Source organism: Pleurodeles waltl, chromosome 8 (assembly GCF_031143425.1).
Source record: "Pleurodeles waltl isolate 20211129_DDA chromosome 8, aPleWal1.hap1.20221129, whole genome shotgun sequence".
Lineage (NCBI taxonomy): Eukaryota > Metazoa > Chordata > Amphibia > Caudata > Salamandridae > Pleurodeles > Pleurodeles waltl.
Window position 1 is genome coordinate 1,259,122,397 of NC_090447.1, and position 23,475 is coordinate 1,259,145,871.

At 44.8% G+C, this 23,475-nt stretch overlaps 1 protein-coding gene across 1 annotated transcript in view; it reads right to left on the reverse strand.

Moving 5' to 3' along the window:
• The window catches only part of LOC138248527 (cilia- and flagella-associated protein 337-like), a 513,680-nt gene that overhangs the window by 281,425 nt on the left and 208,780 nt on the right, over window positions 1–23,475 (reverse strand). Inside the window, exon 16 of the mRNA XM_069202182.1 lies at window positions 8,963–9,065. Coding sequence (XP_069058283.1) covers window positions 8,963–9,065 — 103 coding nt within the window. The remainder of the gene's footprint in view (window positions 1–8,962; window positions 9,066–23,475) is intronic.

A 23,475-nucleotide genomic window follows, 5' to 3' on the forward strand; every position in this document is an offset into this window, starting at 1 on the left:
TGGTTCTGGTGCTCCTGCTGTGGCATAGTTAAAGTACTTTTAGGCTGCCAGATAGTTTTTCTTAAACCTAGCTAGCATTTTAGGTTCGTATCATTGTCCTATGGGATTCTGCAAGGTTTATAGCTGTCCCCTAGCCTGTTTGTAAACCATATTCAGCAACTGGTTTACTGTGTGTGATCCGGTAGATCCCATTTTTATATTAATGGTGAAGATAGCACCTAGAAAATCACTGAGCAACTGTGTCTCTATATTGTCCAGTCACTTCTAGCCATGCATAATTAATTTTGGCTCTAACTTGAAGTGAGATAAAACTACAACATTGGTCTTATGTAGCCTGGACTAGTCCTGGTATTCTATTGTAGTCCTGTGAAAAGAATAACACATCTTGGCTTTCAAGCTTGAGTTCAAGCATTTGTATGTATCCCAGAATGCCTCTATGTTGTCTTGTTGCCTTTATTAACTTGAATATGTATGCAGTATGTTCTCATATCTCACTTCCCAAAATACATATTGTCACAGTATTTCTGACATCTCACCTACTTGAATGCATGATACCTTTATTTGCAAATCAATGTACACATATTGGCATGGCTGTTGTTGTGTGCATCTCTGTCCACTGTGGGTGAGGTAAGCAGTTTTCTATGGGGGTTCTGCCTTTATATTCTGCACCCTTGCATTATAATTGCCGTCTGGAAAAATTATTTGCTAAAGAACAAAGAGGCGGGTCACCATCAACAATACTCAGAAGGGGCTGCTACCCATCCATTGGCATAAATCAAGGTAACATGATTTTGCACCCTGTGCAAGACTGTATAGCCCAGCAGACAGTCTGTAAACGTTTTAATTGTGTGGATTTTTCACAGATAGTGCCAGCAGGATGAAATTACAACTTCCTTGTGCAGCTATGGTTGCTCATTTAAGAAAATCCCTAGGGTAGCACATGAACCTTTTAGGCTAACATTAGTCATCAAGGCAAGAGGGTCCTGAAAATTAAGATCCAATCCTCCACACATGTTCCTCTGCTTACCTAGATGGTAATTGTTGGACTTTTTTGCTTATGCAGGGTCATCCCCAATCTTTTTGCCTCCTGCCTCCTATTTGTTCTGACCTTTTGCTGTTGGCTTTTGAACTCTGATCACTTTACCACTGCCAACCAGTGCTAAAGTGCATATGCTCTCTGTGTAAATTGTATGGTTGATTGGTTTATCCATGATTGCCACATTTGATTTACTAGTAAGTCCCTAGTAGAGTGCACTAGAGGTGCCAGGGCCTGTAAATCAAATGCCACTAGTGAGCCTGCAGCACTGGTTGTGCCACCCACATAAGTAGCTCTGTAATCATGTCTCAGACCTGCCACTGCAGTGTCTGTGTGTGCAGTTGTAACTGTAAAATCGACTTGGCAGGTGTACCCACTTGCCAGGCCTAAACCTTCCCTTTTCTTACATGTCAGACACCTTTAAGGTAGGCCCTAGGTAGCCCCAAGGGCAGGGTGCAGTATATGGTTAAGGTAGGACATATGGTAATGTGTTTTATATGTCCTGACAGTGAAATATTGCTAAATTTGTTTTTCACTGTTGCAAGGCCTGTCCCTCTCATAGGTTAACATGGGGGCACCCTTTAAAACTGATTAAAGTGTAGATTCCCTTTGGGAGCGGATGGACATGTGGAGTTTGGGGTCTCTGAGCTCACAATTTAAAAATACATCTTTTAGTAAAGCTGATTTTAAGATTGTGTGTTTGAAAATGCCACTTTTAGAAAGTGGGTATTGTCTTGCTTATACCATTTCTGTGGCTCTTCCTGTTTGTGGATTCCCTGTCTGGGTCAGTTTGACAGTTGGGCTGGTTGCACCTCACACTAAACAGTGACACAAAGGGAGCTGGTATGTAGTCTGTATTTCCCGATGAGCCATCTGTGCTTAGAGGGAGGGGAGGAGTGGTCACTCACACCTGAAAGGGCTGTGCCTGCCCTCACACAATGCAGTCTCCGACCCCCTGGTGAGTGTCTGGGGCCTGGCCTGGGCAAGTTAGAATTTCACATTCAAAAGAGACTTTACTTTGAAGTAGGCCTACTTCAAAGGAGAGATTGGGTATAAGAAGGGCACCCAAAACCACAGACTTTAGAAACACTTCTGGAAACAAGAGGAACCTCTGCCTGGAGAAGAGCTGCCCTGCCTGTGACTGTGCTTTGTGGAGCTATCCTGCAGTTGCTGCTTCTGCTAGAGTAAAAGGGCAAAGACTGGACTTTGTGTGCCTTCCAACTTGAGAAGAAATCTCCAAGGGCTTGGTTTAGAGCTTGCCTCCTGTTGTTTGAAGTACAAATACTTTACACCTAGTACTCTGAAGTTAAGCCTCTGCTCAGCCAAGCTACCAAAGGAGTAAGCAGGGGTTAGCTGAGGGTGGTTCTCTTTCACCATGACTAGATTGAGGGTCCTTGCTTGAACAGGGGGTAACCTGACTGTCGACCAAAGACCCCATTTCTAACAGTAATAATAATAACAATATTATGAATTTGTTTTCTATATAGAAATTCCTCCAACACTGCCATTTCTAAGCATTGTTTTACCAAGTGTCACTATTTTTCAGTTTAATGGTACTCCATTTATCAACCGTGGAAGGATGAATATGGTACATAGGAGAGTGGCATAACCATCAGTGTTGAATTCTACTGAGAGACTGGTGACAAATTCTACTGAGAGACTGATGACAAAGAGGAAAGGGTTTCCAAAATGGTTATGGTATTGTTGTGATGGTTTTGGCAGTGGTGGTATTGGCGGAGGCAGTGGTATATCAAAGAAAATTAAATGTTTCAAATACTGTGATAGTTGAATGTATGTTTGGATGTAAAATTAGCCCCCTCATGCATTGTCATGCTCTAAGGGAGGTGAAATGAAACACCAAACAACCAATACCATGAGGTAAAAGAAAAATACTCCAATATAGGGATTTTAAGCTGACTGAATGTAGTTTAAAGACTTACAGCCTGTAAGGATGGAAGAACCAAAGGAAGGTCTTAAGAAGGAAATGGGGAATACATAACCAGTCTCCAATGGAAGAATCTTAGTATGAGAAGCGAAGGTAGGAATGAACTTTCAATCCTAACTCTACAAAGGCCTGTAGTACATCCCACTGACTATGATGAGAGGACACTGCTGGTCCCAATAGGAATCCTGTTGAGAAATCAAAAGTCCTAGGTTTATATGCTCAGCATAAATATCCTTAGTATATAATGAATATTTTGGAGCTCTTGTTTCCTCCTGTGATTGACATAAGATCTGACTTCCTGGTTGCTGATTCAGAGCTAAACCACCTGATGTTTCAGGAAGGGAGAAAATGCGATAACGCTAGATGGACTCCTTTCAGTTCCTTCCTCTTGGAGAAGCTCAGTCTCTCCCCTAAAGACCCTAGGTAGACAAGTCCTTTAGAGTTACACCCACCTCATCCTGCTAGCATCTGTTGTCAACATCACTGGTAACTGAAAATTAAAAGTAGGTTTTCATCCTGATTGTCCAGAATGAGTACCACTGTAATGACTGCTATATCTGAACCGTCATCGGAATCGTGGTCTTGTAATCCTGAGGTACTGGATCCTGGCTCCGAAGATGTTACACTAGTGGCTGAAAACCTAAATGAATCCAAGCAAGGATTTTTAATTTTGATGCAATCTCTCTTTCAAACCTTAATTATCTTGTGATGTTGCAAAGGGACTCGGTAAGAGAGTTCACTAAGTGTGGGACCATGTTTTATTTTCTTGGATATGGTAGAAAAATTAGCCCCAAGTATGTTTGAAAAATGTCTCTGAGCATCTGAAAAGTCTATACTGGTAACAAATGTGATTTTTTCTGATTGAGAAGGAGGTCATGACCCCAAAGCATGTGCTAGATGTTCCAAACATCCTTGCACCCATTCAGGACAGAAGAGGAGGAGGTTCACTAGTTCTCTAGATACAAAATATTTATATACCGTCATAATGAATCATACCCAGGGGAGACAGTAAAGGCTTTGTTAAAACACTTGAAGCCAATATAAAGCCAAAAGGCAGAAGATGCAATTGAAAATGCTACCTTAAATGCTGAATTGAAGATTCTTTTAAGAACCTGGATGCATAAGAAAATGTAAGTAGTTGCCCAGAAGGTCCAATGATATCAGAAAATCCCCTAACTTTATAAATGGAAGAATGTCCCACAAGGACACTCTTCAAGTCTGCCAGTGGTCTGACGTCTCCTGATAACTTCTGCACAAGGAAGAAGACGCAGCACCCACTTCCTTCATTGAAAATTGGAATGATTGTTTTTTTTTTCTCTCAAAAGCTTCCAAATGAGTTTTAGTAATGGCAAAAAACCTCTCTGTGTGAGTTGAGAAATGAATATGATACCCTAAACTTATGACTTCTAAGATCTACTTGTCCAAAACTCAAGAATTTGATGTTTTGAGACAAAGTTAGAGACTTTTACTAGCTGGAATAAAACATTTTCTAGCTTATGCATCAAGAATGTTCAATTCTATTAAGGACACAACGGCAGCTTTGACTCACCATAAAGCAGCACAGAGGGTTAACAGAACTATGTGTTATGTGGCTGGCTGAGTGGAGTTGTAGTAGTTTTCTGAAGTCATTGTTTTAGTCAGAGCCAGTTCATGCGCCTCGATTTTTATGGGCGAGCACAAAGTGCTCCATCCATTCTGTAATCTCTCTTTGGGCTTGAAACCACGCCCATTCCACATCAGTCACTTACATTGGTTCGTGGGCTTGCCTTTTAAAATCCGCTTGCTTTCATTTGTGAAAGGCATGCATACGTCATGCCTTTTCCGGTGTTTAGCCCACCTACACAGCACCGGTAAAGTACCAAAAACATACAAGGCTCGATGTTTTCAGGTTGGAGTCCGGACTACTTTATCTGTTGCATTTTATATAGCGTGATCGTGCTGCGTTTTGTTTGCTTCACAACGCTAATAGCTCTAACTTGAACAAATGCGAGACCCGTTGCATTGAAAATGCTTGTTAAGGTTGCTATCTTGTTTTCATTGTTGTTACTTCAGCTTATATCCGTCTTGCGAGGTATTCTGCAGTGGGTATCTACAAGCATCTTCATACAGTGCGCTGCATGTGGTGGGTGTGTCACGTCAAGCATCATGAAAACCTCCTTTGGAGTTGTAGCAATAGCCTGAATTTTTTTTTTTTGCTCAAGTCATTCTTTTATTCAGAGCCAGCTAGCACTCCTTGTTTTAAGGTTTCTCTGATGGTGAAACCTAAAAGATAATTTACTGTATATCTAATTCCTAAGAATTATGAGGACCTGTGCACAGAGAGAGGACTTTTACTGGAATTCCAATCAACTTGTTCACAAGCAGGGCCAAACTCCCTCAGGTAAATAAAGCCACTCACTAAGGGGCCATGAGATACTGGTCATCTGACTTTTTGCTAAGTCCTAACCTTGCAGACCAAAATGTTTCATCCTGTAAAGAGTATGTGCATGAGCATAGACTTTTGGGATGCACCTGCCTTCATGAACATATCCGCAAATAGCTTCTGGCCGCAACAGAAAACATTGGGATGCAGCTATTGCATACAATTTGTCAAATTAGACATGTGAAAAGAAGTATACTTGTTGCTCCACAATTAAGAAAGCTGATGTAAAATCTACTCTCTGCAGAATTTGTTCTGCTGGTCCGCAAGGAGAGAGTGGATAGTACAAGTAGTGTAGGTGCTAGCTCAAACCGCAACATTTAATAAGATCAATTTACGCAACTTACACCTTTTTGTCAATTGCTTTGGCAAGAGAAGCTTCTTTTGAAATTATAATCCATGGAGGTATCATCCCTGGCCCCAAGAAATCTATCCTGATGATAGTGGGAAATTATTCTGCTAAGTATTGTTCTGCTAGAGATAGCTTTATTAGGAACCTAGAGAAAGAATGTCACCCTATTTCTTCCCTTTATGCTTGTGAACTGCTCCATGCAGACGGCGAGTCTCTGCTATTGGACAAGAAATCCCGTCTCATGGAAGGATCCCTGGAGTGGCTCAGAATTTGAGAATCTTTGGATTCTTATGAAGGGGCCCCTCACTTCGTGCTTTTGAGGTGTCTCATAGTCATCATCTTGTGCAGGTACCACTTGAGGTGCTCTAGGTGCTGATATTCCCCTTCAAGAAAGTCTGCTTGCTCTATCTCTTGCTGAATAGCATCATGAGATGGCATTGTATCTGGGAAAGTACGAAGGTCTAGCTCTGCTACCGCAGACAAAAGGGATGGCTGCTACTCAGTATAAGGCTTTCTTAGGTTGCTACATACTTCATGCAGAGCAAACAAACCTTTAAACACTAGGGGCCAGATGAAGGAAAATCCAATTTTGCGACTTGCAAATTGCGAGTCTGACCGACTCGCAATTTGCAAGTCGCAAAATTGGATGCAGAATGGTGTCTCAGGCACCTTCTGCGACTCGCTATGGGGTCGCAAAGACCCACCTCATCAATATTCATGAGGTGGGTCGCATTTTGCGACCCCATAGCGAGTCCCTGCACTCACAGGGATGGTGGCCTGCTGTAGTCAGCAGACCTCCATGTCTGTGACTGCCTTATAAATAAAGCAGTTTTTTTTTTCATTTTGCAGGCCGTTTTCATTAAAGGAAAACGAGTTGCAAAATGAAAAGTAAACCGAAACCATTTGGTTTCGTTTTTTTCGACATTCACAAAGGGGAAGGGGTCCCATGGGGACCCCTTCCCTTTTGCGAATGAGTTACCACCAGTGTGACACTGGTGGTAACTGCGAGTTGGTTTGCGACCGCATTCGCGGTCACAAAGCAACTCTGAATTGCGATGCTGTCGCAAATAGGAAGGGAACACCCCTTCTTATTTTCGAGTCGCATTCCCAAATTGCGAGTCGGTACCGACTCGCAATTTGGGAATGAGCATCACGTTCGGCTGTTTGCATGCCGCAAACTGCGATTTTTGCAGTTTGCGACATGCAAATGGCTTACTACATCTGGCCCTAATTTCACTAGCCTGGTCAAACACTTAAAGATTTGGCCTGTTGCTTGGGAGGCACAATATCATGTCCATGCATAACCTCATGATACCACCATCATATTAGAAGCAGGCAAAGTTGGTGGTTGTCTGCACTCAAGAATTTGCTATAACAGATGCTCCATTGAAGGTCTCAGGATCTCAGGACAAGATTATCCTACCCTGTTTGCAAATGAGTTCTCTGGAGTAGGTGTCCTGCTGCTGCCTTTGCATCATGCTCAATCATGCCCACTCAAAGGGACCAGAGAACTGGCTTAGCATAGTTCCAAAACCAGTAATATGCTGGAAAAGAAAAATGACTTATAAGGACTGCTAGAGCAAATTATACGCAACATTATAAGTAGTTATAAAGTAGTTATAAGAAAACAAAATTAGAGTTATATAGTAAGCATCTATATTAACAAAGAATGCTGCATGGGTAGGCAAACATGTATGTCCATGATATGAGAAAACAAAGACTAAAGTATGTGGGTTCACTTCCACCTTTTCTAGGAAGGGGGGGTACAAGGTTTATAGGAGGAAACTATAATAAAGTGACTGACATTCTTGCTTATTTAGGTAAGCAATGTCTGTAGATGACAAACTCATAATGCAACAACTGAGTCCAGGAGGATGACCATAAATACCTTGTACTAGGTATGTTCTTAAACGATCTTTTAAGCTATTGAGTGAAGAAATACAGTTTGTTGATGTGTCTGCCTGTTTTGGCTTACGTCTAATTCATAAAAGAACATGAGGTACACAAGTTTAAAAAAATGCCCAGATTTTTTCCAAACCTTTACATGTATATGGGGCAATGGGGCAGTAATTGTGGCATGGCTCCATCTATATATCTTGATGTCTCAAAGGGCCCTTTTATAAGCAGTCCTTAGAAGATTTCTTTCGATGTGAAGGTGCACTAGGGCTTCAATGGGTGAAACAGTGTACGTTGGTCTCAGCAAGCTGTAGACTGTGCAGCCCTGTTATCCCAGGATTATATTTTGTTGATTAAGAAAAAACATTTGGGAGAGTCAATTGAAGAAGTCACTGTCATGTGCAAATCCTCTATGTCTAAATGTCAACCTCCATATAAAATTTAGTTTAGGTTGTTTCCTTCTGGAAACCTTTACTTAATTGGTCTCCAACAAATCATAATGTTTGGTTGAGTGAGTAAGATCAGAGTAAAAGTGAGATGCCCTTCTTTGTCTATTATACACAAAGTGGAGATATTTGGCAAAAGCCCATTTTAAAATTACTGACCGATGTTTTTGTATATTCAGTTCTTTGCTGCACATTGCATTTAAAGAGTTTGGAAGATTCCTGTGCCTGATATGAGGCTTTTATGAACATGTCTGTGTGAAATCAAAGATGGTGCTCTTTGTGAGATATGTTTTATCTATATTTCTGTGTTCCCCCTCTATTATCAAGTGCAGTTTGGATAATATGAACCAAGAAAGAATTGAGACGAGAATGTTTTTATAATTTTTAGTCTAGATATGATTTTATGGTTTATGGATCTTTGAAATTCTAAAATACCCATGACATATGCTATTGATGTGGTAAAAATGAATCAATGCCTAGCCCTCTAACTGACTGAACCTGGAAGGGCAATCACAGTTCCATCTTTTACCCTGGAGGAATGCAAAATGAATTTCCTGTTGGAGAGTGACAACAGCATAGTAATCCAAGGGATGAGGATTATTTTCAATATACGTGCTTGTCTCTGGGGATGGGACAAACTCATAGAGAACGATTTGACGAGAACAAGGGACGAAATGGCAATGAAATATGATGCAGATCAATGCCTCCATAGTGCAAACCAAACCAGCAGAAATGGCTGTTGTTAAAGGCACAAGAACAAAAACATGTTTTGAACTATCGACTATCTATATTTTATTCCATGAAAAGATGACACTAGGGGGAGAATAGAACAATAAACAATATTTGGGTTTCCATATAATTTACTTACCGATCCCTCTGAGCAGCTGACCACTTGCCTGAGCTCTCTGTTGTACTTGCAGCAAAGAACTGGCTCCTTGTGAGAAAGAACCAAGTGGGGCTGAGGAACAGGCCTGTAAAATAGTAACAAAGGAAAGTAGTACATTTCATCTTATAAACCTTTCTATTGCCTCAAAACCCAGAACTGTTCAGACGTTTGTCTGCAGGAGACTAAATCAGCCTGAATGTGTGTAAACAAGGATTGAATTTAGGGAAAACATGTTAACAATATAATGGATTGCAATAGTAGCAGTCTTTATGTCATTTTGGTTCATCTAAAGGGAAAAGTTTGAGTCCACCACCACAATCACCCGTGGTACTTCTCTGAGATCACGGGAGCGCATGGCTGGTCTCGTCCTATCACTGCAAAGGCACAGGCAGGCATGAAGAGGGAGGGCGTTACCAATGGCTGGCTACTGCAAGGGCTACCGAAAACCCTCCACTAGCTCCTGAAATCACAATGCAGGGTTTGAGCCACTTCTTCACTAAGAAAACTGTTTCCGTTACCATCAATCAAGATGCATAATTACCACCACTGTTTCTTTGTTTGAAAAAAACCCAAAAACTTTATGTTTGGGTCATATACCCCCTTCACACCACTAATAACGGTGTGCACATTATCATCCTTAGCTAGTGATTGTTAGCTTTACTCCACTAATTTAATTAATTGTCAGCTTCAACAAGTTATCAAAGGAAAATTAACTCCTACTTAAAGTGGCAAACATTTCATATTTCCTGACAAACATCATTTTAAGCTGGTAGACCTAGCCCGGAGTGTAGACAATTTATATGATGGGAAATTTGTTAGAATTAGCTCTGCACATGAGCAGCAAGGGGGGAACACATCTGGCCCCAACACAAATGAAATAATGCAAGGGAAAAGCGTTTGTGGTAGGAGACAAACATCTTGGGTGGCACTTATCAACAACACTACATTTTGTAGTATGTAAAGTAGTAACACAGTAGTACCACTTACTTCCAAATGCAATTCACAAACCTAAGAGTGTAAATCTCCATCGCCACCTCTCCTATCTTTTCTATTGGGAGCTCCTCACACATATACGTTTACTAGTTAGTAGCAAATGTGGGATGAATTAGGGGAGCGGCTAGAAAAATGGCATACGTACTACTAAATGGGAGTGGGATAGGGTGACGTAAGGAGGGGTTTAGGGTGTGCTAAGTAGTGAACTGCGGGAGGGGCTGATGTCCACCACAAGAGAGTCACTAAAAGCACTTCTATAGTTACTACAGCCGGAAAAGACTCAAAACAGTCTTAAATGTTGGAAAGGTACTCTAGCTCAGAACTGAAATTAAGTCCAGCACCACACATGACCAACCACTGGTGTTGCAACAGCCTCCTATAGAAACAATGGAGATAGGGACTTAAATTAAAACCTCATAGGAAATAATGTTAAATTAAATGAAATTAACAAAACAAAGATAAAAGTATATATACATTCAATTTATCATTTATTTAAAAATAAAACATACTTTTGACTTTATTTTAATATATTTAAAACATTTTGGGAATTATATACATCACCTTGAATCATTATTAATACATTCATAATAAAATATATTATTTTACTTTAAATGTTATTATAATTTAAAATATGAGAAATGTTTTTGTTTTTATTTAAAGCAGTCAAAATGCAATATATTCATAAAATTACATTTTAAATTTAAATTATGTTATTAATCTGTAACTTTTTTTACTGTGTTCTACATTTAAAATATATAAAGTTCACGTACATTAACGTTTAAACTAAAAATATGTTTACATTTGTTTTCAAGTTTAATACATATTTTATCTTTTCCTATACATTACCATAGGGAGATCTCCAAAGGAAGATCAGATAACTCCCTATAGACTGATGGTGTCCAGCTATGCTCTGACTGGACAATTCAAAGGAGATTGGTCAGTCCTGACTGGGTGGCCATAACATGAAAAATATGTTGTGGCATCCATCACAGAACTCAGGGACACGTCCCCTGGGTTGAGAAAATGAATATGAATTGAGCACACCCTGGCCCCAGGGGCACGCGGGAAAGAGGGCATACCAAAGAGACGCCCCTTGACTGCCTGACCACAACATGTTTAGACAGCCACTACCGAACTCTGGCACATGGTCCCCAATGAAATGTATTTTACTGAAAGCCTGCTTATGTGGGTCACAAAAAGAGATTGATTGGTAAGAGATTGGGTGATAAGAGATTTTAGCCACATTACAACCAACTGTTGTTAGTACCATACTAAGTTTTGAAACTGAGCTGGGTTCTAATGTGCTTTTACCTTGTAAAAACTGCTGATCCTCTGCTGAGATTTGATGAACCATGATTGAGAGAAAAATCTCTCTCATGGTTTTCTCATAGACATTATGGAAGGTTCTCTAGATACTAAAATGAGAACACATTTTCTATATATTCACACTATCTTCCTAAGCCATGTTGTTATGTTGGGCATATTTTTTCATGTCATCACCTTCCACTGTGTCACCAAGTTCTTGGAATGTTATGACATGAAGATGGCATTGGGCAGAGGAGAGAGAGGAACAGATGTTTGATTTGACAGAGCGTTGCTGGAGTTTATTGTCAAGAATAAAGTACAGCTTATCAGGATATCTTGTGATCACTCTTGTTCTGCTGAACCTACACTATAGAATTGATGACAAATAGGTGAAGAACCAAGTGTGGAATACTTTAAAGATTTCATGGGGCCTGAAGTATGGAAAGAACTGCACTTTGTACACTCTGTTGGTTTTGAATGAGGAAGGTGATTTTTGTGAGTACTGCCTATTACACGCTGTATGCTGGGGGTTATGAGAATTTCGTCCTAACCGCAGCTTGCTTGCCACATCCTGGTTGTTGTGCATATATTGAATTGCAACAGTGCCTGATTTGCTTATGCTCTCCTACCTTACTCGATCACTTCTCCGCATGTTGCTCCTTTCTACAAGCTAGAACCTGTGATGCAGGGTTGAGCCCCATAAAACAGAGTGAAATAACAATACAACAAGAGACTACTACAGAGTTGTAGATATTGGCAGTTCATTGCAACCGGTACATATGGCCACATTCCTTGCCATTGCTTGGAATACGGTTCCAGGGACAGCATGGTGAGTACTCGCAGTGCCATTATTCTGTGACTTCAATTTTATGGCATTACTCATTATCACAAATTGAATGGAGTAATGAAAAGGAACTAAGGCTTATTACAATCTTCATCTTCAGTACTGTCTTCAACCATGTGTGCACAAATGTTCACCCTAATGGCACCACAGACATTTCTACCAGCCTCAGGAAAACCAGTCATGAAATGGCATCAATGGAAAGCAAAGCATATTTTTAAACTATATTTCTACAATTGAAGAAAATATAGCAGAAGCTCTTACTTCATCCAGGAAGAACGATCTTTTACATACTTTGGATCCAGAGGGGTTAAAAATGTATGAACAAATGGAGAAAGTATCCAGGGTTGATTCTGAAAATGATGTGTTTGTGTGTTCCATAGAGGATCTAGACAATTATTTCACACCTTCAATTTGTATTTCTATTGACCTTTTCAGTTTATTCCAATGCAAGCAAGGTGCTCATGAAACCATTGAGGATAATATAGCTAATCTTAACAAACTAGTGATTACTTGCAAATTTGGTAGTCTTCATGATGATTTCATTAGGGATCATACTGTTATGCACACCAACGATGCAAATGTTCAGGACAGACTTTGGTCAAAATACAAAAATACTTTGAAGGATTCTATAGCCATAGTCTAAGCATTGTGCCAAAGCAGCGTTGACAAATGTGGAGAAGAAAGAACATGTGCAAAGTTTCAGTGGCTCAGGTCTCTAGACCAAAAAGTACCGTGAGCATAATGCAAATTTATTAAAGGGCCACAAATCTATGGAAGCTGTTTATAATTCTAAGAAAGGTTGCTTTAGATGTGGCAATAAGGACAACTTTGCTAACAAAAAACAATATCCAGTAGTGAAACAAAAATGTTCATTCTGTTGCATCAAGTGGTATTTTGGCAACATATGCCACAATTAGAAACCTAATCCCCCAGTGAAATTCATTACTAATTGTTTTGAGTCGTTCTCAGAAGATGAGGATGAATGTGAGAAGCATGTGTTTTGAGTTTGGAGTCTAATATCTCAGTTACGAGTACTCGCAAATGATCTGGACCTTAATATTTAATTACTTTAGGTGGAGTCTTAATTGATATTACAGTTGATTCTGGATCCCCCTTCACCATCATTAATAAGTCTGTGTGGGAAGATACATTTGTTGACACTTTAGGTGAGGAGTTAATGTCTACTGATGTACACCTAGAAAGTCTACATCCATGGTAGCATATAGAGTAGTAAAGTAGTAAAGTTTGGAGTTAGTGAGCATGAAACAGAGAGAAAACGTTATGTTGCTGAGAAGGGGCCATCTGTTTTGGGGTGGCTAGATAAGAAGAAACTAGGCATTACAATGACCCCAGTAGCCCGGAACAAGTGTTGTTGTTTAATGAAGAAGAATACTTTTTTCCATAGATGAGTGAGGAATTTCCCAAAGTCTTTTCTGGTAAGGTGTGTGAGCTACAAGGTTTCCAACATAAAATCATTTAAAAAGAGAATCATACACCAGTTACCAACAATGTCAGAAATAATCCTTTTTACATTAGGAATGAAGTTAAAGATGACTGGGACAGATTAGCTAAGGAAGGTGTTGCTGAAGGTGTTGAGGCTAGTGAATGGGGAGCTCCTTTGCTTGTGGCATGACGTGCTAATGGCACAGGTAGACTTTCAATTGATTCTTGTGATCTCAAGCATAGTATTATGGTTGATACATTTCCAATACCTAAAATCAGTGAGATGCTGGCATTAACTAAGGGTGTTAAATCACTTCACCTGGTCCCAGCATATCACCAGGTAGTGCTGCGTCCCAAAAGTGGATATTTGATGGCCTCATCACACCTTATGGTATTTGTCCAGTTCAGGTGCATGCCATATGGATTGGCCTCTGCCGCTGCAGTATTCCAGTGCTAAGTGTATCTATTGTTTAAGGATGTCAAATGGGTACATTTTTTTTCAAGATGACATACTTACTATAGAGAAAGGCTGCTTTGAACATGACCAAGGGGTAAAGAAAGTGTTTCAGTGTTGAGTGAAAAGGGTATTACTGCTGAAGTAAAAAGAATTGTAAATTTGTATTGAATTCTATCTCCTATCTGGGTCATGAAATTTCTGAAGGGGAGTTCTACCAAAAACAGAGTTGGTGGAAATCATCAGGAATACACGAGCCCCAACCTCCAAGGATGATGTCAGATCATTCCTGGGTCTGGCAGAATTTTATGTAAAATTTGTTAGGGATTTTGCTATGAAAATGTTTGAATTGAGACGGTTGTCAAAGAATTCAAATAATTTTGAATGGAATGGAACGTTTTAAAAATTGTTTTGAATGGATCAAAGAAGACATTTCAAATGATATTCCTTTACATGGGTTTGATTCACAGCCCAAAACAATTGTCACTACCAATGCCAGTGGTAAAGGTTTCTGAGTGATACTTTTATAGATAGGGAAGGATGGTAAAGGGATCACAATTTTGTGAGCCTCGTGTTCACTTTCTTCTGCTGAAGAGACATTTTCTACTATCAAAAGAGAAATGTTAGCATGTGTGCGGAGCACTGAAAAGTTTATACAACATGTGTGGGGTCAGTTTTTTTTTAAATAGAGCAGATCACAAACCTTTAACAAAAATACTAATTACTTCTGGTTTGGAAATAGATACACCTCACCTTGCTAGACCAGGGTTCTTCAAACTTTTTTGTAGCAAAAGCTACTTATGTTGATGAAAATCCTCCAGAGCTACGGATATTATTAGTCTTTTAATATTGATCACATCAGACAAGTTTACAAGTTCCAGTTTTTGTAGGCTCGGCTACACATAGGAGAGCTAAGTATGGGTAGCTTGAGAGCTACTAGTAGCTTTGTTGGTGACCCGTGTGCTCGACTATCCTTAAAGTTATTAGATTACAGTTACAAAGTACAGTATTTGCCAGGTGAGAGGAATGCAGTAGCAGATTACCTGAGTAGAGTGACTTTATGATTTGCAGGAAGGGAAGATGAAAAATGGTGTGATTTGTGTGCTGCCGTTTTTGATGGGATGACTGCTGAAGGAATTCCAGTGGAGGAATAGGTGGAAGTTTATGGTAATTATAATGTTTTGTGTGAAGTTACAAAACACATGAGTAAAGGATGGCTTGAGAAGAGAATGCATCAATGAAACCATTCTGGGAAGTCAAATATGAGTTGTTAATGGGAGAGGTTGGTTTCTTCTTGAAGGAGCTTAGAGTAGTTCCACCTTCAGCACTCAAGGATAAACGTTTGAAAATTCATCATGAAGGGCATTTGGAGATAATCAAGTGGAAGAGAACGGTGAAATTTCAATATTGATGGCTAGGGATTGATATTGGGATGGAAAGATGTGTAAGAGAGTGCACTGAATGCATTAATGCAGACAGCGCCTTTACACTTTTAGACCACTTTTGAATCCCATGGCTTGTCTAGATGGGCCATGGGAATTCTTAGGAATTGACATATTGGGTCCTATTCAGGATCAGCACTATATTAGCCACTACGTCATTGTATTGTTTGACTTTTTCTCGAAGTGGTCTGAAGTAAGCGTGGTGGAGAAGGCTGATGCGGATGATCTGGTCAAGTTTCTTGATGTTCTTGATGTTCCAGGGAGTAGGTATTCCCAAATCATTCAAGTGATAATAGGCCTCATATTTTGCAATAATTGAAGGTATTGCAAAAATGGCAAGCTTCTTTTAGCATGGAATAAGATTTTGTAGAATCATACCTCAGTATATCATCCCTCCGGCAATGGATAATCTTCAACTATCTGTCAAATATTGTAAAAACTGGAAATTAAAAAACTGGTTCTGGATTATCCTACAGCCCCCCATTGTCATTTGGTTCTCACCTTTCAAAGTTCTAAAAGGGAGAGTTCCTTTCACCGAAGACAGCATTGCGTGGATGAACAGGAAGTGGAAATACAGTGTGTCAATGGAAGATGTCAAAAGGAACATAGTCAATTCTATGCTGCATTACAAAGAGTATTATGATAAAAACATGGGGGGTCATTACAACATTGGCGGTAAAAGCCGCTTACCGCCGTGCAGAAGACCGCCAATAGACCGCCGCGGCGGCGGGAGACCGCCACAGCTATTATGACACACATCACGGAATCCGCCGAAATTCAGACACCCACACAAGTCCGCCACACCAAAGGTCAGCGATAAATATGCGGAAACAAATCCTCCACCTCCACGCCAACAGAAACACGCCCATGCTAGTATGACCCACGAATCCATGCGGCGGTCTTTCAACCGCGGTATTCCATTGGCGGTACACACCCCGCGCTCAAAATACACACACAGCTCCAAAACACCGGCACATAGGACAATTCAAAATACACACACCTGATACGCATACAAACACCACTCCCACACATCCAATACAATATAAAACACACACTCACATCACCCACAAACCCCTACGACCACAAATTAGAGACGAAGGCCAGAGAGAGACAGCACAGAATAGATAACACCATCACACAGAGGCACACTACACCATCACCCACACAACATCCACGCACAAAACACCACATACCACTACACTCACCACACTCATCAACACATACACCACCCCACACATCACACACACCACCCCATGTCACGCCAAAGACACCCCCGGTTCTCTGAGGAGGAGCTCAGGGTCATGGTCGAGGAAATCATCAGGGTAGAGCCACAGCTATTTGGCGCACAGGTACAGTACACATCCACAGCCAGGAAGATGGAGCTATGGCAAAGAATAGTCGACAGGGTCAACGCTGTGGGACAGCACCCAAGAAATAGGGATGACATCAGGAAGAGGTGGAACGACCTACGGTGGAAGGTGCGTTCAACGGTATCCAGGCACCACATCGTGGTACAGCGGACTGGCAGCGGACCCCCACCTCCTCCCCCACAACTAACAACATGGGAGGAGCAAGTCTTGTCCATCTTGCATCCTGAGGGCCTCGGAGGAGTCGTCGGAGGAACGGACATTGGTAAGTCTAATTTTAACCATCATAACCCCCACCCTACCTGCATGCTATCACACACCCCCACCATCACACCCTCCCCTATCACCCCAAATCCTCACCAATCTACCCATGACACCAACCACCCATCCCAACCCCAAGACCTGCATGACACAACTAAGCATGGACACCCATCACTAAAGCATGCCCACTGCACAGACCCACAACACCCCCCAACCATCACCACACAAGCCCCCACACAGGAATGCCTGCACTGGGGTTCACGCACACCCATCCATTGCACACCATGAAACACACACATGCAATAATCATGTTCCCATACCCCTGCAGGAACCCGAAGGACCGTCACCACACCAGATGGTCCAGACAACACCACTCCACCCCCAGAAGAGGCCCACAGTGACGACAGCAGTTCTGCCCTACTGGATCTTGATGACCAGCCCGGACCATTGTGGGCCTCAGGACAGTCGGTTCCCCTTGCCCAGCCATAGCCCAACACCGAACTGCCACCCTCTGGGATCACCAGCACAGCACCAACCCAGCGGACCCATACCTCCCTACCCAGGACAGGTCAATCAGCGGTGTGTCCACCACTACAGGGCACCCAGGCTAACCCACCACCCCAACAACAACAGGGACCTGGGGGCAGTCGTAGTGGGCACACGGTCCAGGGGACTGAGGCACAGGAACACAGGGGAACTGGGAGGGCTGATGTGCGACAGAGGGAGGACAGGCCAAGGGAACCCACTCTCCACGAGGCCCTATCCTCCATCATGGGAGCATACCACCACTCCCAGGAGACGATGGCAACGGTCCTGGACAAGTTGCAGGAGACCCTGTGCCTGCAGGAGGAGCAGTATTTGGGATTCAGGGAGGAGCTCAGGACCATCGGCTCCGCCCTGGGCACCATCATAGGGGTGCTGACGGACATTCAAAAGACCTTGAGGGACACCGTGGCACTCCAAGGGGCCCCTGACACTAGCCAGGACGACGAACTGCCCACCACCTCCGCCGGCGCTAGTGGACAGGACGCCCCGCCACAGGACCACCACACCAGCACCCCACCCCCTGCAGACGGACAACCACCACGCAAACGGGCCCTGAGATCCAGGAACAGGACAGAGCAAGATGGCAAGACCCCGCCAGGAAATAAGACTACCTTGATTGTCCCCCCACTGTCCCACTTTGTTACCCTGTCCAGATTGGAACTGCCCCAGCTCCACTTCCAATGCCCAGATGTGCAATGTACCTGTGAGACTAATAGACTGGACTCTGCCATGGACATTATTCCACCATGACCTCTCCCCATTTCACAACCCCCCTACATTTTTATGCACTTCAATAAACACCCTTGAAAACTCAATAATATTGGAGTCAGTCAATGATTGTGAACTTTGTATTGTCAATTACAGTGTTAAAAAATGTTAGCCATTGGAAGGTCAACATACCAATGTCACACATCACAAGCCTTTCAAGGGTGCAAGCTGTTGACACGTAGGTCAACACATTAGTGAAACTGAAATGGAAGTGGACAACTCAGTTAACAAATAGGGAGTGAAATGTAGGTACAGGATAGAGGTAGACGTGTGAAATGTAATATAATGTGAAACATGAAATTGTACTCACCTGTGTCTCATTGAAAATATTGCTGTATGACTGACTCCCTGTTGTCGTTTTCATCTTCATCAGCTTCCTCCTCATCACTGTCCACAGGCTCCACAGGCTCAACAGCTGCAACAACACCGTCATCTGGATCATCCTCCTGCAGAAAAGGCACCTGGCGTCGCAATGCCAAGTTATGGAGCATGGAGAAGGCGATGATGATGTTGCACACCTTCTTCGGTGAGTAGAATAGGGACCCACCTGTCATATGGAGGCACCTGAACCTGGCCTTCAGGAGGCCGAAGGTTCCCTCGATTACCCTCCTAGTCCGCCCATGGGCCTCATTGTAGCGTTCCTCTGCCCTGGTCCTGGGATTCCTCACTGGGGTCATTAGCCAGGACAGGTTGGGGTAACCAGAGTCCCCCAATAGCCATACACGGTGCCTCTGGAGTTCACCCATTATATCAGGGATGCTGCTATTCCGCAGGATGTAGGCGTCATGCACTGAGCCAGGGAACATCGCATTTACCTGCGAAATGTACTGGTCTGCCAAACAGACCAGCTGGACATTCATCGAATGATAACTCTTCCGGTTCCTGTACACCTGTTCATTCCTGCGGGGGGGGGGACCAGAGCTACATGGGTCCCATCAATGGCACCTATGACGTTGGGGATATGTCCCAGGGCATAGAAGTCACCTTTCACTGTAGGCAAATCTGCCACCTCAGGGAAAATGATGTATCTCCTTACGTGTTTCAGCAGGGCAGCAAACACTCTGGACAAGACGTTGGAAAACATAGGCTGGGACATCCCTGATGCCATGGGTACTGTTGTCTGAAAAGACCCACTTGCAAGGAAATGGAGCACTGACAGCACCTGCACGTCAGGGGGTATTCCAGTCGGATGGCGGATTGGTGACATCAGGTCAGGCTCCAACTGGGTACATAGTTCCCGGATTGTGGCACGGTCAAACCGGTAGGTCACGATGACATGTCGCTCTTCCATTGTCAACAGGTCCACCAGCGGTCGGTACACCGGCGGATTCCGCCATCTTCCAATATATCCCAAATGACGGTGCCTAAGAAGGACAACAGCGAAAAAACTGTCAGCATTCCTCCAGGTATGTACCCACAGTCATACACAAGACTACACCAGACAATTAACCCATCCGGGAAAAGTTTTGAGTGTAGGCCTCGGTATGTGTGACGCAGTAGTAAATGAAGCCATGTGGGCCCCTGAAATGGCGGCTACCTGACCTCCAAAATGGGACAATGGAATTGTGGGGTAACTGCGCTGGCGTTGCACACCGTCGCAGTAGGCGGTCGTAGAGCGCGGCGCAATGCTGCATTGGTTAGCATTGGACCCTATGGGTCCCAGGAGCCAATGAACAGGTGCGCTGGCGGTGATGATGCGCACCGCCGCGGACGTCACCGCCGCGGACGTCACCACCATTTTCTATCTGTTCAATCACTAGATACCTGACCTTTGACAGGAGAGGACCTACACTGCTAGTGCTGCTGTGACCTCGGTCTGGAAGCGACAATGGCTGCTGCGTCTGGGGAAAGGGCCCCTGCCTTCACTGCACAGGAGTTGGAGAAACTTGTGGATGGGGTCCTCCCCCAGTATACGCTACTCTACGGTCCTCCAGACCAACAGGTTAGTACACAGGGAGCACGTTGTATGGGCTAGGCCTGGGTGGAGAGGGCTGGGTGGATGAGGGAAGGGGACAGAGTACATAGAACAGTCATGCATGGGGATGAATGGGCCACAGGGATAGAGTTGGGAGGGGGCCAATTACAACGACGGTGCAGTAGGTAATGACTGTTCCTCTTTCCTTGTGCATGTCATGTAGGTCAGCGCCCACCAGAAGAGGGACATTTGGCGTGCCATCGCCAAGGAGGTCCGGACCCTGGGGGCCCACCATAGACGGGGCACCCACTGCCGGAAGAGATGGGAGGACATTCGCCGCTGCAGCAAGAAGATGGCGGAGGCTCAGCTGGGGATGGCCTCCCAACGTGGGAGGGGTGCCCGTCGCACCATGACCCCCCTGATGTTCCGGATCCTGGCGGTGGCCTACCCGGAGTTGGATGGGCGCTTAAGGACATCACAGCAGACACAAGGGGGTGAGTTCAACCTCATGCAATGGACTTTGCGTGCTGTGGAGCTGTCTGGGTGGGGGTGGTGGGCTGTGGGTGTCCCTAGGCCAGGGCGAGTTAGGTAGGCAAGGCCCCTACGTTATGTAGGCCATGTGGCACTCTACCCCAGCTCCAAAAAAAGGCAAATTGATGTATAGTTGCCCCTTTGCCATCCATGTGGGCAGATGTCTACCATTGCCATGTAGGCCATTTCCCAGGAATTGCATGTGCAGAGGGCAGGAGCACGGCGTAATTCAGGGGGCTGCTGCGTTTGTCTTGTCCGCCAACGGTAGCGGTATGCCATGCACTAAAACTCTCTTTCTTCTGTCTCCACCCTTTTTCTGCTCTCCCTGTCCTTCTGTACATCAGCATCATCAGGCGGATGTACAGTGGCACCGGAGCACGAGGGAGCTGCATCCCACATGGCCATGGAGGGCCACACCACAGACTCTGATTTCACCAGTGGGACGGAGGGCGAGGGGAGCCTCATGTCGGCCACAGGATTACCAAATAGCGACACGGACTCGTCCGCCGATGGGAGCTCCCCTGTGGTGGCGGCACCATCTGTGCGCCCCACTTCTACAGATACAGCCGCCACCTCCCCTACCAGCACCGCCCTCCCAGCAGCCCCTCAGCGTTCGCCCCGTGCTCACTCACCCAGGAGGGTGGGCATCACCTTCGCCCCAGGCACCTCAGCCCCTGCCCCTGTCACCCCTGCTGCCCTCAGTGAGGAGGCCATTGACCTCCTCAGGTCACTCACTGTTTGGCAGTCTACCATTGTGAATGCCATCCAGGGTGTAGAACGAGAGTTGAAACACGGTAATGCATTCCTGGAAGGCATTCATTCTGGTCAGGCTGTCCTTCAGCGAACCCTGCAATCTCTGGCCTCAGCACTGATGGCAGCCATTGTCCTTGTGTCAAGCCTCCCCCCTCCAACTTCCTCCACCCAGACCCAATACCCTGTACCCCAGCCCATCCCAAGCACACCTACAGACCAGCATGCACACAAGTCAACACCCAAAAGTAGCTCAAGCAAACATAGGCACCACGCACACCACAAGCACTCACACAAGCATCAGACCCATACAGACACAGCAACATCCACTGTCTCCACTGTGTCCCCCTCCTCCTCTTCTCCCTCCTCCCTCCCAGTGTCGTCTACACACACACCTGCATGCACCACACCTACAGGCACTAGGACTCGCACCAGGACACCCAGCACCACAAGCCGCTCACCTGCACTCACCACCTCCACAGCCATATACACGTCCCCTGTGTCCTCTCCCAGTGTGTCTGTGACGCCCCCTCCCAAAGTACCCAAACGCCGGCAATCACTCACCCAACATCCATCCACCTCACGACAGCCTCCAGTACCTGCACCTGCAACCAAAACACCTAAAGTGACACCTCCTACAACCACCTTCTCTTCCTCCCCTCCCAGAGCCCCTCCAACTACCCATCCCAGTGTACGTCAGAAACTGTCCCTATGTCAAATTGACCTTTTTGCCCCCCCCCCTCCAATTCATCAGTCCCGACGTAGCAGCTCAGCCAAAATGCCTCCAGCACCAGTGGTGCGTGTTCCAGGTTTTTGGAGTGCCCCGTCCACCAGGGCAGGCAGTAGGACCCGGAGCCAAGGCACTGTCAGCCCACCCCCTGTGAAGGCTCCGAAATTGGAGATTGGCCGACGGGACCGTGTCAAGACTCCTGGTGGTACAAACAGTGAAATGGGATCCAAGGCGATTGGTGAGTCATCTGTAACTCAAAAGAAGGTGGGGAAAGTCCCGAGGAAGTCTCCCCAACCTGTTGTGAGTGTCACGGCGGAGAAGTGCGCCATCATTTCCGGCGGTCCAGACACAACCGCCAGCACCCTCGTTACTGGTCAGGAAACCACTGCCAGAGTCATAGCCCTAGGAGGGCTCAAGTATCGTCACTGGTCCAGAGACCACCGCCGGAGTCATAGCCCAGGAGGGCTCAAGTCTCGTTACTGATCAGGAGACCACAGCCAGAGTCATAGCCCAGGAGGGCTCAAGTATCGTCACTGGTCCAGAGACCACCGCCGGAGTCATAGCCCAGGAGGGCTCAATTCTCGTTACTGGTCAGGAGACCACCGCCAGAGTCATAGTCCAGGAGGGCTCAAGTATCGTCACTGGTCCAGAGACCACCGCCGGAGTCATAGCCCAGGAGGGCTCAAGTCTCGTTACTGGTCAGGAGACCACCGCCAGAGTCATAGCCAAGGAGGGCTCAAGTATTGTCACTGGTCCAGAGACCACCGCCGGAGTCATAGCCCAGGAGGGCTCAAGTCTCGTTACTGGTCAGGAGACCACCGCACCCGCCGGAGTCACAGCCCAGGAGGGTCCAGAATCTCACAGCCCCGCTGGGCAATGATGGAACGTCATGCCACACACCAATGTCCAGTGTGGAGATCGTCATGCCACACACCAATGTCCAGTGTGGAGATCGTCATGCCACACACCAATGTCAGTATCTGAACCGCCATCTTAGGCTACCGCTGAACAGTCCATAGGCAGCCATGGCAAAGCACCGCTGAACAAGGCCAAGACCGCCATGGTGAAGACCGCTGAACAGGGCAAAGACCGCCATGGCAAAGCACTGCTGAACAGTCCATAGGCAGCCATGGCAAAGCACCGCTG